Source organism: Thermobia domestica, chromosome 9 (genome assembly GCF_964235325.1).
Source record: "Thermobia domestica chromosome 9, izTheDome1.hap1.1, whole genome shotgun sequence".
In the NCBI taxonomy this organism is placed as follows: Eukaryota; Metazoa; Arthropoda; class Insecta; order Zygentoma; family Lepismatidae; genus Thermobia; species Thermobia domestica.
In genome coordinates, this window is record NC_137462.1 from 71,572,440 (window position 1) to 71,589,970 (window position 17,531).

A 17,531-nucleotide genomic window follows, 5' to 3' on the forward strand; every position below is an offset into this window, starting at 1 on the left:
TGATCCATATATAGAAAAATTGACAGCTTCCTATTAAGTTGTTCTGAAGAGAAATATTCTAACTTCTAGTACAAAAGTATGTAGGCTGACAAAACAGTATTGTCAGCGTATGAAATTATATTTCAGTAAGTTTGTAAAGGGTTCGGATCCCATTCATTCTGATCAAGTATCAAAGCTGGAACAATCTGCCTCTTCAAATTACTTTTAAAGTTTGCAGTACTGCTATGTATTATATGCATATGCTTATTCATCGTTCTTGTGTATCTAAAGAGAAGAACTGAAATATTCAGACGCATCCTAAGAAACGAAATTAAGTAGAGGCTCAGTTTCAGAACATTAGGCTTATTCGTATCACATGCAGGAAAATAGCCAATGTATTAATTTGTATTTCAATTACGGCATGTTTTCTTCAATTTCTGTGTCAATAAAAAGTATAAAAATGTCTCCTTCTTCTTGGCTGATATGGACTAGACAATGTAATGAAGAGAGATTTGGAAAGAAAACCTACTAAAAGACTTCAATATACGAAAACTAAAATTCCATGAGAGTTCCACTGCTATCGTACAGCTATTAGGTGTGGGTCTTAATGCGATATCGAATGTATAGCAGAGCTTGTATTAATTTGTCTATAATTTCTCAACAATTATGTTTTTAAGAACATAGTTTGACGCATATTTATGTAATTTGTAAAATATAACGACTTACTTCGCCCATATGTACTTTAATTCTACTAACTCTTTCAGCAATCTCTTCGTCACGTAGCTCTGGGAAACCCACATGACAGTGTTTTCACATCCCAGAATTAACTATAATTGATTATAATGAATTAAGCAGACGGCAGTTGATTTCAAGTTTTCAACAGCGGTTTAATGCTAATGCAGTTCAAGAAATTATTGAAAGGTTTTTGGTTTGAAATTTAAAACACTTAAGAAAATACATATCGGTATGTAGCTTGTAACAGGAATTTTAATAATTAGTTTTTTTTTTTTTTTTTTTTTTTTTTTTTTTTTTTTTTTTTTTTTTTTTTTTTTTTTAAGAAACGCTGTAATATATACAATAAGTTTATAATCATAACAGTAGCTGCACGTGTTTTCATTGGTGAACTCAGCTCTACTAAACTAATTTTACATTGCATATGTCACTATGAAAGAAGGTCTGGTAGGAAGTGTTTACAGAAGTAGATCGTTTCAAAGAAGATTTATTCGAGTACATTAGTAAGAGTTTAGACCTCATCATTTTTTCAAGGAGAAACGTGAAAAATGACATTCTTGGGAAGTGAGGAAAGCTTTCAAATGAGTTTTGTAGAGCTACTGACGAAGGCGAGAGAAATTTCTGAAACAGTTTAGAATACTTAAAGTATGTTTGGATGCAGTAACTTTTTAAAATACATATTTCGTAACAACTACATAGCGAACTGATTGAGCTTATCTTCCATAGTTTTTAAAGAAGGATGCCTCAAAACTGAATTTCCGTATTTTCGGCAACTATTGCACTGAAACGAGGAGTATATTATTTTCAACCTATGCTTATGAAAACTTTTTTTTCTTCATTTGTTATAAAGAGTCACGTCAAAAGCTTGATATGGTGTTTTACCACAGCGTGTGTATGTATACAATAATGTGTTAGGTTACAGCTGCTTTATAGCTTTAAAAAAAAAGAAAAAGCATTCTTATGTTTCGTGAAAAGCTTTTGTTTTCGAATTAGTGTTGGGGAACAGCTTTTACTGTAAAGGTTGATATCGCATGATGCTCTATTCCCTTGCAGTTGCACTGGATTCAGGTCGTAGGATCGAAATCCTGTTCCAGAAAAAAAAAAAAAAAAAAATATATATATATATATATATAGAAATGGAACATTAAACACTTCGCAGACGAGCATTAGAATTGTATTGTATTGTACTTGTATTAGAATAAATTTGCGTACAACATAAAATTGCTGGAGAAAGATATTGACTACATTCCTCGCGAGTATATTTCTGAAATTAGTTTCTTTGAGATACTTGTGTGTAATTATTATGACAGTATAATGCTGAATTTATGTAGTGTTTATATAAAAGAATATGGTTTAACATTTAATTTGATTTTCAATGTAGCGTCCCTTTCAGCAGTGAGGCTATATGAGACATGGACTACAGCTTAATGTGGGATCTAAACTACATGAGCTCCCGTCGGGAATTGAACCGGGTCTCTCACACCAAAGACGACTACGCTAACCGGTTAGGCACGAGGAAGCTCTTTTATGATTATAATTTGGTTTCACTTAAAAATGTTGACTTTTCATCTCAATGAAAAATTTAATATTCTTACTGGAAATTCTAATGGTTTTTACCTTCTTTGCAGGTTACGTATGTTCACGAGTGGATGTTTTATCTAGTGGGTGTTGTGATACAAATTCTGAAAATACAAAACGATATTCTTGCGAAACATGTAGACCCAACGGATGTTGCAGTATATACGAATATTGCATTTCCTGTTGTTTACATCCTGATAAAGTAAGTATTTGCAAGTTGTTGTATAGTAATTATTAGTCCAAGGCTATCTATATAGATTCAAAATGTTGTGCTGTACTGTACAGTCATGAAAAAAAAAATGGATATTTGTATTGTGTTGTAAAGCTCTGTATTCTCATGCATAGAATGATTAGTATGAAACAAATATTTATTTTCTTTAACTCCTTCGGACTGTTTATTAAAGTTTTATTATTAAAATACTATTATCTACGTTTATGAGTAGAAGACCTCAATACCACAATCTCAAACTTTCATTTTTTTTTTTTTTTTTTTTAATAGTAAATATGTTCAATGTTAAGATAAAAATAAACAAATAATGATAATATTTGAATAAAAGTGTAAATTAATAAAATTAAAAATATGAAAACCTGTATTTGCTATATAAAGGAATGATGATGGTACAAGTGGAAATTGGAAGAGGAGAGGAAAGATTTTTACTTGGAAAGCGAGTCACCTTCCATGATAGTATCAGGGAACTGCATCGCAAAAGCACACATGAACAACATGCTTTGCGTTCGGATTCCGGGGCCAATACTGTATTTATTTTCGTGATTAAAAAAGAAATACAAAAGAGTGAAAAGTATATTCAGTTCAGTCTGGAAAGTGAATGTTAAAATAGAGGAAAGTTTTTTATTTTATTTTATTATTATTATTATTACAATGCCTATACAGTAATCAGCAAAAGTCGATACCCGTCTGTACAGCTTTGTATGTAAATAATGTCAAAATGGAGATATCTATTTAAGTACGTATTTCTGTAATAGACAAAGTGTCGCTCAATTTCTTAACATAATATAGTAACTACCCAATATTGTGCCATAATATTTAACGTGATTAAATAATTTCTAGAGCTGCCTGTGATCTCTTCGTCGGCTTTACTATGAAACTTGAACGCAGACAGGAAAAACTCATTCTTCGAATACTTACTAATGGACGCTGTGGAATATGGGTTTGTAAATTGAAGTTGCGAACTTTTTTTTAAGATGATTTCATTAGTATTTGTTCCTTCTTCAGTAACTTCTTGGACTGCTACGCTAGACTCATTGTGTATCTTCTCATCGTGTGATAATCTCTGAAGAGGACAACATTACTTTGGAAATACAGTTTACGAATGATCAAATGTTTCATAATTCAGTGTCATTCGTAAATTGTTTTTCCTCTACATTTCCAAAACAATGTTGCCCTCTTCAGGAAGTCACACGATGAGAGGATACACAATAAGTCTAACGTAACAGTTCAAGAAATTACTGAAGAAAGTAGCAGAGACCACTGAATTTTTATTTATTTATTCGTTATTTTAAGGATACAAGGTTATTTCAATTCACATTCTTATTTGTCCTTTTCTAACACTGTGTACTGTATCGTGAGTCACTAACTATCTAAGCATATGTTTGCTACTCACACAGATGTGCGATTATTAAACATAAAGAGAAAAATGTCAATGTCAAAAGTCTGAGCACACCATTGATTTTTCAAAATTTTCCAAATAAAAGATACTATGTCCATACTCTGTGTATTGGACTCGTTTTTAAAAATAAACATCGTTGTTCATATAAGGATACGGAAATTCATGCTCTCATTGACATCGAGACAGTCTTGTTGAAGAAAGCCGTTTGGCAGTGAGCAGATAAGTAATGAACAATGAATATCACCTTCATTTGATGATGCATTGTTTCAATTAAACCTAGTGGTATCCTTGTCAGTAGTTGTCTCTTTACTTCAACAAACAGTTATGAATGCGCTACTCAATCGCATTTTTTTTTTTTTTTTTTTTAAATAAAGTAAAGGCAACGATCGTTTCAAGTTTTACATTTGAAGGAAAAAACATATATGAGAATGAAATTCCGTCACCATTTTACCTCGAAGTCCTGTAAAAACCTCAGCCACAATGATGATCGGGTTTCGAACCTAGGACCTCCATACTGAACCGCACGTGCTCGGTATTTTACTTACGAGCTCAAAATTAAGAATACATTTATTGTATGTTGAAAATAACATTATGGAATCACATATGCGCCATTTTGCTCGACGAGCTTCTGCCATTTTTCCAGCAACAGCATAATCCCGTCGCTGTTTTGCTTAGTGCTTTCTGTTCAAAAAAATGTGACAACGTAGTTTACAAAGGATTCTTTTGAAATCGATTTAATACCATTCGAGTAGTTTTGCAGAGATTGAAATAAATGATAAGCTGACGGTGCCAGGTCCAGGTTATTCAGTGGCTGCATTAAAACTTCCCAGTGTTGTTATCTTAATGTCTGATGGGTCGTTGAAGATGTGTGCAGTGTAACGTTGTCAGCGTGTTATGCGACACATTTTTCGTAGAATAGTTTCGGTCATTTCTTTTGAATTGCTAGGTGCACTCACGCTGATGGTCGACAGAACTGACATCATCGTTCTGCCTGACGACACCAGTTCGTGATGCAGGATGCCCTTCCAATCCTTCCAAACTCACATCATAACCTCCCTAGTTGTCAGTGTAGGCTGTACTTCAGGGTGTGAAGCTTCCCCTCGCTTCGACCACGATCTTTCCCGCATAGTGTTGTAGGTTCTCCATTTTTCATTACTCGTGATTAACCGCGTCAAAAAATTGTTCGAGTTCGGTACGTTTAAGTAGAGATCTGTAGATGAAAATTCGATCAACCAAGTGTTTTTGAATCAGATCATGTGGCACCCCAAACGTCGAGCTTTTCTTTTCTGTTTCCAAATGATTTAACGCTGTTTGATGATGGATGCTTAGGTCGTTGGCGATGTCGTTACTGTTTACATGCAGGACTTTTTCTGTAATTGGTCGCTCAGCGCGAGGAGCATCCAGGACTTCGAAATTTCCAAAATGAAAGCGACTGAACCATTTTTGGCTTTTGCTTTTGATAATGCATCTTGTCTATGAACAGCACAAATTTCTTCACAAGCTTGCGCTGCATTTGCACCTTTATCGAAGTAAAATTCTAAATGTAGCGCAGTTTTATGGAAAGTTTACTTGTTTTCACGGCGCAATACCTAACGCGTCATTATAAAACTTCCACTCATTTTTGCACATCTAGTATCTTATACTATCATCTGCTGGCTCGCTGCGACTCATATATCGTGAGATTTTGGGATACTAACGCCATCTCGTGCATCAGAGGTTCAATATTTTTAGAAACCTGATGTGTAGTGAGTGTGTGTTACAATCAAGCTATTCTCCATTTTTTTCAAAGCATATGAAACACGAGTAACCCCCTCGAAATTTTAACCCCTCACTGGTTCCCCTTTAAAAATCCGTGCTACACTACGCTACTATTTTGATTAACATCTATGAAATCCCACTGACTGGTTCAAATTGTACTTACGTTTTAGTATTCCTACTAGACTGAAAATTATTCCAGTCTACTAAGAATACCGAAAGTTTTGTACAGTTTTTATTTTGTAAAGTGTATTCTAATTATACGTTCTATTATTTAATATGCTTCCGGTCTACTTTAGAGGTCTGCACGGGCTGGAATTTTTAGCCCGGCCTGGTCCGTGAATTTATAATGTGAGGTCCGACTCGAGTCCGAAATATGTTTTATCATTTAAGCCCGAACCCGGCCCGAGCTCATGTGGTAATCAAGAAACTTAATAATTAACGCAAAGTTGTATTTTTATTTATAGCAATTAAAGGTTTAATTTTGTAGTTCTGCTTTAAAAGTTCTCCAGAAAAAACGGTCCAATAAATATCGTTGTACAATATATTTTAAAAGTTAAGCCCGAAAAGGCCCGGGAAATATGGTTGTATATTTGAATATTTATGACCCGGCCCGAGTCCGTGCAGACCTCTAATCTACTTACGATGTGAACTACCTTATTAAAACACAATTTCTCTTTGACTTAAGCCCGCTTTCCGATGTCGACGGATACACGCGGTACCTGTCCTTTGATAAAAATTGTCTTCGCTGTGTGTTTTGGCAGATTATACAATTAAGAGATTAGCACGTGTATTCTCAGCTCCTTTTTCTACGATTTATAGATCACGAACTTTATATATCGGGTTAAAGTGAAGGGAAGGTAGTACCAGTTAAAAAGGAAATAAATAAAGTTTTGTCGCTTGAAATTAAAATGGAAATTCTTGATCGTTTACATCTTGTGAGACGTTTGCATCCATATACTGTTATTTTATCATCAACGAATCAACTGTAAGTATTAAAAAAGCTGAAGACAAAATTAGGAATTCTGTAGATTCGACTTCGTTTTCAGCAAAAATCATGCTTGATCCAGTAGTTGAACAAAGTGGAAGCCTCATTAACAGTATGGATTAAAGATCGTAATCAGAAGAGAGTACTTTTATGTGGTCAACAATAATGATGATAATGACTCACCTGTAGTGTTCCTGCGATATTTCAATAGCCTTAGCGGGTAATTTCGTCATTACATACTTGTTGCAACCAACAGAGGTCGATTTTTTATATATATATTACACTACGAGTTGTTCAATGCTCTCTGTATACTAATCTCATTATGTCCATCAACCGATGAGTGCTCTTAATTTCTAGATATACGGTGTTGCCAGATCAAACGCTGTTGCTGATAAAATAACTGTTACAACCCAAAATTTTGAATTTCATACTTTGTGTGTACCCACACAAATTGTAAGAAAGTATATTTTGATGTCCTAAAATTTGTTTTTGTTAACCTTTAGACGACGAAGGGATTTAAATGCCGCAGCCCCTTTTATACGACGCCATTTAAAGCGTTTTCGTAAGAGTTTACAAACAAGTCCATATCTTCATCCCTATTTATCCTAGGATCATGGTTCATACCTCATTCTCTTCAGAATGGAGCTGGCTTTCAAATGGTACCACTTGCATGCTCGTACCATATCGCAGGAGAGGGGAAAATGATTTTAAAGGGAAAATTTCGGGGGGGGGGAATTTTTTTCCCACACTTTGGGCCCCTCTGGTACAGCCCTGTGTGAACGTAGAGATCTCAAAAAAATCTGATAAATAGTACGTGGTATACTGAATGTGTGTGCCAAATGTCAAGTTTATATCTTGAATACTAAGGGGGGGGGGATAAATTTTATCAAGAATTCCCACAATGCCCCAAATTACCGCAAAACACCATGATATCAGGTAAAAAATTTCCTGAGACATCTCTATTTACCCTAGAACTATAATCCGCCAATCATTCTCTTCAGAATAGAACTGCCTTTCAGGCGGTACCATTCACATGTCTCCATCATGTATCTAAGGCGGGAAAATCCCGAAGAAAGGAATTTTTTGGTGTAAATATCCCTTTTTTCAACTTTTAGCCCCTCTGGCTCCCCCCTGTTTTAACGCAGAAATCTGAAAAAAAAATTCTGTTAAATAATACTCGGTGAATTGAATGTTTGTGCACAATTTCAATCTTCTAGGTGCAAAAATAGGCCCACAACAAATTATATATACCGACAATGTCCCATATTCCCCTATACAGAAGTATATTTTGATAAAATTCCCTGACACATCCCTAATTACCCTAGGGGCATGTTTCGCCCATCATTCTCTTCAGAATAGAACTGCCTTTCAGACGGTATGACTCACGTGTCTCCATCATGTATCCAAGGCGGGAAAATCCCGAAGAAAGGGATTTTTTTGGATCTAAATATCACTTTTTTCAACTTTTAGCCCATCTGGACCCCCCCCCCCTGTTTTAACGCAGAGATCTGAGAAAAAATCTGATAAATACTACTAGGTGGGCTGAATGTTTATGCACAACTTCAATCTTCTAGGTGCAAAAGTAAGCCTGCCAAAAAATATGTATACCGACAATGTTCCATATTCCCGTATACAGAGGGATATTTTTGAAAATTCCCTGAGACATCCCTAATTACTCTAGAATCATGGTTTGCACATCATTTTCTTCAGAATAGAACTGCCTTTCAGGCGGTACCATTCACATGTCTCTATCATGTATCTAAGACGGGAAAATCCAGAAGAAAAGGATTTTTTGATAAAAATATCCCTTTTTTCAACTTTTTGCCTCTCTGGATCCCCCCTGTTTTAACGCAGAAATCTAAAAAAATCTGTTAAATACTACTCGGCGGAGTGAATGTTTGTGCAAAATTTCAATCTTCTACGTGCAAAAATATGCCCGCCAAAAAATAATGAACATAGGAAGGTGTGAAACCATACGAAAGGTCTTCTACAATGCCTCTAGACTTGAAAAACAAAAATAACCCGAAAGAAAAAGCTCAAATAGGAGAGTTATAACGCAATGTACCATTAAACACCCAAAGGGATAGAGTGTGGACTGTCTGGACAGAAACACTCACACACACACAAACGCATTTACACACACACTTTTTCCCTTATCTCATCAACATCATTGGTAATAAACACCTCGAAATGTAAGCTGAGTTCCTCACAAGAGAAACAATCTCCTCGTGTCAGCAGAAATAATTGATAAGCAAGCGGTCACAAAAGCCAACGTGAAGAAATGAAAAAAAATATATATATATAAATAAAGGGAGGAAAAGTAACCAATTTTTTGGTTTGTTTGGGTTACAACTGGTGAACCATTTTTCTGTCACGTGTTCCTTTGATCGTTTTAGAACACACAAATGCTAGCAGCGGAAGGTTTGATGCAGGATAGCCAGTGCTACATTAGTTATTGGTCTGAATAATTTTTTTGGTCGAAAACGACCAAGTTCGTCGTGTAAAGGTTAATGTAATTAGTAATAATAGCATCCCAGTCTTTTTGAATGTTTTCCTTGTCCTAATATAGTATGCTTCAAATTGTAGGAATTTACTTTCAGTGTTAGAGGAGGCCCGGTGTAAAACTTCCACATTTCGAATTGAATGTTTAGTGATTTGGAGATATTTTGACAATCCTGATATAGGTAGCTGCTTTTTCCTCATGAGATTCACTAATATGTTCTTTCGTTCATCTTCCTGTGTAGCTAGCATTAAACAAGCAAACGACAAATGCTACTTAGCGTATATATATATCTGCTTTGGAAGTTTGATATTCATTGTTAACATTTCTCTGATTGGTATTTATTTTTAGATTTGGAGCGAAAATTAATCTGTTGTTAAGAATTTGCTTAAAAACAGTCAGTTATTGTAAAAGTTAACAACCAGTAAATAAAAGCCAGTAAGAGTTAACCTGGGAAAAATAAGAACAGATCAATGATGATATGTTGATTATTTTATATCCAACAAAGTGCTTTATTTGATGTGATTGAAGTAATATTCCCAATTAGAGGACATTCTTGTCTGCCTGCAGATAGAGCATTCGGGTTAATTGAAAAGGAGTATAGAAAGCATTAAATTTTGAAAAGTCCAGGAGATTACTATCAGATTTTGAACAAATTCGAAGAAGTAATGAAGTATGGGGAGCATTGGGTGTGCAAAGACTTGAAGAGATTTTTCAAAGATGAATTGAAATCAGTGATGCCAATAAAACTGTCACAAGTGCGTGTACTTAGGTTCTGCAAAGAATATAAATCTATTGGGCACAGAAATACTTATGCAGGGTCAAACTCTTGCTCAGCTGTTTTAAAGAGGAGCCTTACAAAAGTCCCAAGCTTCAGAAATGCAACTACTATTCCCAGTGTAGATTGTGTAAGTGATGAAAAGAAAGAAGACGTAAAAAAAATTTAAAGTTTATAGCTCAGTGAGAACGACCAAGCTTTCTATGAAGAGGCACTTGATAGGGAGAGCGCAGAAATTGCCAATGAACTGCTATACGAAAATTTTGAAGAGACTTTCCTATAAAGACTGTGCGACTGTCTGGAAAAAAGTTTTATTCTTCATAGTTAAAAAAATCATAATGTTTCTTCTTTGTTGTACTGAGTACGAGAATTGTTTTTCCTCCAAAATTTTGTAATTTTTGTGTAACTGGTTACTTATGTCTAATTGGTTACTTATTGTGTAATTGGTTTTGTTCAAATATACAATAATAAAATATAATATAATATAAAAGTACTCTAAAAAAAGATACAATATAAATCTTAAAACTAAAATAAATACAGATTCATTAAAAACACACAAATCATGTTAATCTTAGTGTAAATAAGCACATAGTATAATCAAATATAAATTATTATTATTTTATATGTTTTACAAGATATAACGATAGTAATCATTGAGCAGTACCTGATTTTTTTTCAGAGAAAACATATGACTTAAATGGTTTTTGGACGGAAATGAAACATTTTCCCGCCATTTAAGCCTAAACGTAAAATCAGACATTTCTTAAAATTTAGCATGTTGTTATGTACCACTATAACATAAAAGATATCGTTCAAATATTTTTCATTAAATGTAGAATAAGAGCGATACACGTTTTTCGCTTCTCGTGTAAAATTACAAAAAATGACTTAGGCAGAGTTTGGAAACAAGCTCCTCATATATATATATATATATATATATATATATATATATATACTGTATATATCCACGAAGTGATATAATGACTTAATGACCTTTCCATATTAATAGGAGACTTAAAAAGTTGTATTTTTTTTTTACTGTTTTCCTTAATTTGTAAAAGATCCCTGTAAACAGCAGATGGAAACTACTCCGTTTACTTCAAAATACTTTATTACAATTTGTGTGGTTGTACAAAAATTATGAAATTCTCAATTTATGGGTTGTAATAGTTACTTTATCGGCAATGGTATTTGATCTGGCAACACGGTACATGTAGAAATTTAATGCGCTCATCAGAACTCTTTAAGTAGTAAGATAAATAATTGATTGTGGATACCTCCCCCATATAAGGATGTTATAATAAACACATTTTTTTACAACGTACCGCTATTAATTGCAACAACTGCATAAAGATCTGCATCGAAAAGTAATTTAAGCCCCTGCCCTGACTGAAGCTGCCCGCTAGAGCAATTGAAATATTGACTAAAAAACAAGCATTATTATTATATTATTATTATGTAATAATTTTTGAGTAAGCTAAACGTCTAAATGCATATTTCAAATAACCTACAACTGAAATCCAAGTGGAGGATTTCAAGTTGCAGAAAGTTCGTTTAACAAATATAAATTGCTACAATCATTCCAAAATTGTGGAAGAAACTGCAGCTGCAGACACTACAACAGCATATCCAGATGAATTTTGAAGTTAATTTTTGAAGGCGGATACAAACCTGAAGAAGAAGTTAATGCGGATGGAACAGATTTATTTTGACGAAAAAAAAAAAAAAATAGGTTTCAATGTAGTTCTAGTTTTGTTAATACACCAGGTCATCCCCGTGAGCTTCAAGTAGCGCGTCCTTTAAAAGTTGTATTTTTGGCACCAAAAGTTACGTCCAGCTTATAGACTAAAGAATAATTCAGGCCTTTAAACTATTACATAAAAAGACTTCTTAAAAGTCGTACTTGGTATTACAGGAAGAGAAACAAACATGGATTGACATAGGAAAGTATATTGTTTACATAAAAGAGTCATTAAAGGGTTTTCAACCTTTTTTTCCCTCACAGGTTATAGTTGTTTTTCTAGTTTTTAAGAACTGATTGTATATTGCAGGTTCTTGTGTACCTACTGTGGTAGTGGTAAACTTTCAATATCTTTACTTTTGATGCTGCAACATCTTTATTGTTGTTCGTCTGATTTCCACCATTCAAAACTATTAAAACCGTTGTCGGTGCACATAAACCTGTGAGGGTGATTGGGTATAAATGAAGAAAGCTCAAGCTTTCATTTGATGTAAATAACTTGTATTCCACTTAAAAACTAATAGTTTTATGTAGCCTAGAAAACATTATACCTTTGTTTACGCAAAATAAGGAGTAACTTATTTCAAAATCTCAGAGATGTTTGAATGCTTTTTCAAGGCTTCGAGTTATTGTTTATAGCATAATATAGTGTCGTGTGAACGTAATCCAAAATGTATCACATACGAAAAAAACTATAAACCGTCAACACTTTGGCCGAAAACATAAAAATAAATAAATAAATAAAATAAAACCAAGATAACAGGCCCTGTTATTCAAACAAACATAGGAGAAGGTAATAAGACTAACACTAAATAATTGTAAACTATTACAATAGAACATGTGTTGGAACTCTGGATTGATAAGCAGGCCCTATTTACAGCATCAGCACTATTGGCATACGCAACGGCTATTGGAAGCCTAAGTTGAATAAAATAGCTTAATAAGCACAATGACACCACAAAAGACAAAGATAACACAATATGTAAATGAATTCTAACCAAAAACGTTCACTTAATGCTTTCCGCCCATTTACCCCCACATCATGCGTCCAATTACCCCCTGGGGGTAATTGGGAGGTACAAATTTTAACTACCTCACAGTAAGTATTCAAAATTGCTGCTCTTCACGGCAGCATCCTTATGATCTTTTTAAGGAGCATAAAAGTCTGGCTCAAAACATTAACAGATGCGCGATTTATTGTGACTCAAACCAAAACCCACACAAACCTGAAACTCGGTTTCAAATATGTCGTTTCTCAATGATTTTTTTTCTTCTTTTTACACTGTCTCAGAATTCATGAAAGGTTTTTTCCTTATCAATATCTACCCTCCCAATATTTGGGTGTAATTAAATTCCATAAAAATATACTGAAATGCAAAATATACATTTTTAACACTGCAGTGGTCGCGCGTTCTACTATTGTAGAACAGGTGTTTTATTTTTAGAATCCTGAGCAATTGGCAACACGCTCGACCTTAAGCGGTTGTGTACCTTTCTCCGAAAACCTTCTCTACATTCGAGTCAATTTTCAGCGCTTGTTCTTCCACCTGCTCAGATTTGTTCCATGATTTCATAGGTGTTCTACTATTGTAGATCGCGCGACTATTGGCGTACAAGTTTGTTTCGTATTAGTGATTTATTTCGTTTTAAATTTTCACGTTATTTTTGTGGAATACGTGTTTGTAATATGAAATGTCAGTGTATGACAGAGAACAAGTGCGTCTTTAGTTAGTAGAGGCAGAAAGTGACTGTGAAAGTGCATTTGGGATTGAAGACATGTAGGAGCTCGAGGAAGATTTTGATGGGGAAAAAGTTGAGTGGAGTGATACCGAAGATGTACTAGCAATATACCGGAAGAAGAAGAAGAAGAAAACATACCAATACAAGCCAGTATTGAAGTCATGGATCTTGCTGCACCACCTTCTCTCGACACTCGTGCGTTTTATATCGGTAGAGAGAAGAACGTCTCGCAGGTATGTACATCACATAATGACAAGAAACCCACAAACTCGCAATTTCAATATAATACAAGCTTTTCATAGGCTTGGCCCACAAGTCATCTTTTTTATGTGTAATTGATGATGAAATGAGGAAAAAAACCTAGCTGGTGTTAATGCTCATATTATATTTAGAGCAATGAGAATGTCAGACGAAAGAATTTTCCCCATGATTTAGGTTTGTAAAACCAGCAATAATCCAACGTTCAGCCGTGGAATCCTTGCCAAACGAGCTTCGACGTAGAGGACGACTTCTGGTTGGCTTCAATGAAGGTGTTCCATTACCACAAGACGGAGATTCTGGGTTTGGAAATTGCGCCCTTTGTTGGCATTCTTGTAACAAGTCAACAAATAAAAACTTTTGGAACATGCCAGATTTGTGTGCCCAGACCAGCAGAAAAGCATGTGTGACGATTGCTTGGAGTAGGCAGCCATTCAAAAAGAGTACAACAAATCATTCTACCTGTACGATGTATAATAAAAAAGATTTATGCTGTTATATGAACACTTATACCGAAACACTTGCTCGATTTTCAGTTCAACATTGTCATATATTAAATACGATATACCAAATGTTTATTTCTGTCAATGTTATTGTATTTATCAAACAAAATAATTTTAAAATATTTTAAAACGTGTATAATACTATAACTAACATACCCAACACCGAATATCGCTAAAAATCATATCACTATAGAAAAATACTGATGTTCTACAATAGTAGAACGCGCGACCACTCACGTAAAGATGGAGGGCGCGACCAACGCAGTGTTAAAAAGTTTTTCGCCCAATTACCCCCACCACCCAATTCCCCCCTTCTACCCTATTGTGCTGAGTAAAGGACTACGAATAATTAATAATCTCTAAACTTTTCATAAAAATTGATTCAACTATGGACAGAAGTCCTCTTTTGAAAAGAAAAATTGATCAAGCAACTGCCGAATACCAGTCTGTATTACGAGATTTATAAAAGCTGCGAAACAAGAAGGGGGGGGGGAGTAGTAAATTCGTACCACCGTCTGAGACTGATAATTGACTACGTTATTTTGCCAAGAAACATTAATTGAAAGCATTATTGATTTGTGATTTCGTTAATTTGGAAATCTCTTACATATTCTCTTTCTCTGTACATGGTTTCCGTATTTGCGGCGTATTTACGGAACACTACCCTCATGAATAAGGAGCTTTGATTATATTTTAATTAACATTTTTCTATTTGTGCTTAATAATCATATGATTGAGTGGTAAACGGTTTGCTGGCCAGTTGGTTTTTAAGAGATTGATTCATGATGTAGTGCAGTACTCTTAAAAGAAGGACAAATACGAATGTGAGTTTTTCTTTTGTCTGCGTTTATCTTTCGTAGTATAATCGACGAAGGGGGCAGGCAGGAACACCTCTCGAAATTCATTATATTTAAATAATACGACATAATGCAAAGTAGAATTTTATAGGCAAATATTGATTTTTGCTAGAGAGAGTTTATTCATTTTTACAGTAATTTATTTAAAGCTTTATCCTAATTAGTTTTGCAAAAGGTTATATTTTTGAAAATAACATCAGTAATCCATAAATGAAAAGAGAACATATTCCCTGTAAGTATCTTTCATCAAGATTTGTGAAGTAAGCACGAGTATGTTTGGTAGATTCAAGTATTTTCGTGTCTTGTCCATTGCGACCGTATTTTAGATCTCTTTAGGTAGTTTTTCCTCTGTCTTCCCGCTCTGTGTACTCTGAAGAACATGATTCCTTAAGCAGGGATTTTTAATTGGATATTAACAGATCCCGTCATGTTCGATTACTTAAATCCTGAAATGACAGATGAGTCGGCTTCTGATTGTGTTTTATGAATTTTATGTGAATTTTTTAAGGTAACATGTCACAGAAGAAGAGAAAATTTGCCATATTATTGTTAGCTTGCATTTGAAAGGCAAGACAATTCATATGAAAATATGAGATATATGATATAAGCGATAATCCGAATATAGAAATCAAAATACATTGATTTTAATAATACGTCAAGATTTATACAGTTGTCACTATGTGACTGTTCTCTTCTTCGAACTCATTCAGAATCTAATAATAAAATAAATTAGATGATTTTCTAAAGAAAATCTTCAGCTTTCCTTGCTACAGTCGTTAATGCTAAGCATCATGTAGATGTGTTTGAATGTATTATTCTTGCGTTATGTAAAATATTCTAATTTGAACATCATTTTTAATTCCTACTTTGTTCTGTTTCAGAAAAATTTACTCCAAGGAGTTCTTGGGAAAGCATCGGAGTCTTTCAACGTCCTGTTTGCCTCTGTGACTGACCATTTTGAGCTCTGTTTGGCCAAGTGTAGAACGAGTTCCCAAAGTGTTCAGCACGAAAACTCTTACCGTGATCCTAAAGCGAAACATTGTTATGGAGACGCGCCACCGTCAATAGAAAGTGGAACTACATAATACATTTTAATGAATTAATTAACAATTGTTTCGTTATTTTTTATCAACAGGTTACAGAGTAACACGGAAAGAATCGAAAACCAGAAAATAGTAATACAAAGTAGTTATGATAGTATAACTCACAAAAAAGAAATATATGATTATATTGTGAAGTTTATGTAAGTCTATAATGTGTGAACATGGCAGTTGGGTTGTTGGAAAAAACAAGTGATAGATAACAATAACTTCAATTTGTTAGTATGTTTTATAGAAACTATAAAATAATTCTTGTTATTTTGCTGTAGACTATACGATCATAAATAAAATTTTAATACCAGAAAGACTGTACGTTGGTGGGAAGTAATATTATAGCTTTAAATTATTACGAAGTACTTTATATGACATTATTTTTTCCCCTACGAAATAACATCCTTTTGTAAAGAGCTTTACTGGGTACGGTTAAACTTCTGTATGCACTAATCATAACAACATTGCAATGCAGTATTATTTGTGATATTTTTGATTGGATAAAAAAAAGTATAAATGTCATTATAAATAAATTTAAATATCAAAGCTATTAATTTTTAAAGTAATGCCTAAATGTAAAGAAAAGACAAACCAAATGTGTATTTATAATCCTCTAATAAAGGTAATTTTAAGTAACACATCAGTTTTTGTTGTTTAAAACTTAATTTTCCTGTTAATCGAAATGATTGGTTAATTTAAATAAGCTTTTATTAAGGTAACTGCTTTTATTTGTATTTGGACCGGTATATTTCAGTTTATCGTATGTATCTTGCGCAAAGATTTACCAGCTGATGAATCAGTCCTATAGTAAGTGTAGTTACAATCACCATACCTCATTTTCAAACCGTTTTAGAACATCGATTCATTTTTTCGGCAATTGATCTGTACATTATCCTGATTGCCCTCTCCTTTACAGTACATAATTCCGAATATTACAGCAATCAGATATTGTCGAAGCAACTAAGGCTTGGTGCCACTTCTACTGATGAACAGTTATGGTTATTGTGTGAATAGGAAAAGATTTTTACGCATCTAGTTTTGAGAGCGTTGTGATAAAAGTAATACTTCTGTATTGGTGTAAAATTAAAGGTTTCTGAGCAGTTACTGCATAAAACGTGGAAGAATTAACTTGACAGTAGCAGATTTGTCTGATAACAGTAAAGTCTACATCGATTGCTATAAATTAAATAGCATTGTTATTAAATTAAAACACACTCGTTTGCTGTTGTTTAAAAACAGCACATAATCTGATATGTTTATTTGAGGTAAATCTGCGATTAAAATTAAGTATTAACCTTGTATCCCAAAAGATTATTGTATTATATTAAATTTCAACCCTCTAGGTGTCTTCGTCAGTAACCCATCCGCTGGTATACGTATTCTTAGTTATTTATCGACGTGAT

The 17,531-nt window shown here is 33.9% G+C and overlaps 1 protein-coding gene across 1 annotated transcript in view; it reads left to right on the top strand.

Annotated features, from left to right (window-relative positions):
• LOC145694738 (SREBP regulating gene protein) overlaps positions 1–16,766 on the top strand; it is a 31,512-nt gene extending 14,746 nt beyond the window's left edge. Inside the window, exons 3-4 of the mRNA XM_081771321.1 lie at positions 2,340–2,491; positions 15,919–16,766. Coding sequence (XP_081627447.1) covers positions 2,340–2,491; positions 15,919–16,122 — 356 coding nt within the window. The 3' untranslated portion in view covers positions 16,123–16,766. The remainder of the gene's footprint in view (positions 1–2,339; positions 2,492–15,918) is intronic.
• The last annotated feature ends 765 nt before the right edge of the window (positions 16,767–17,531 follow it).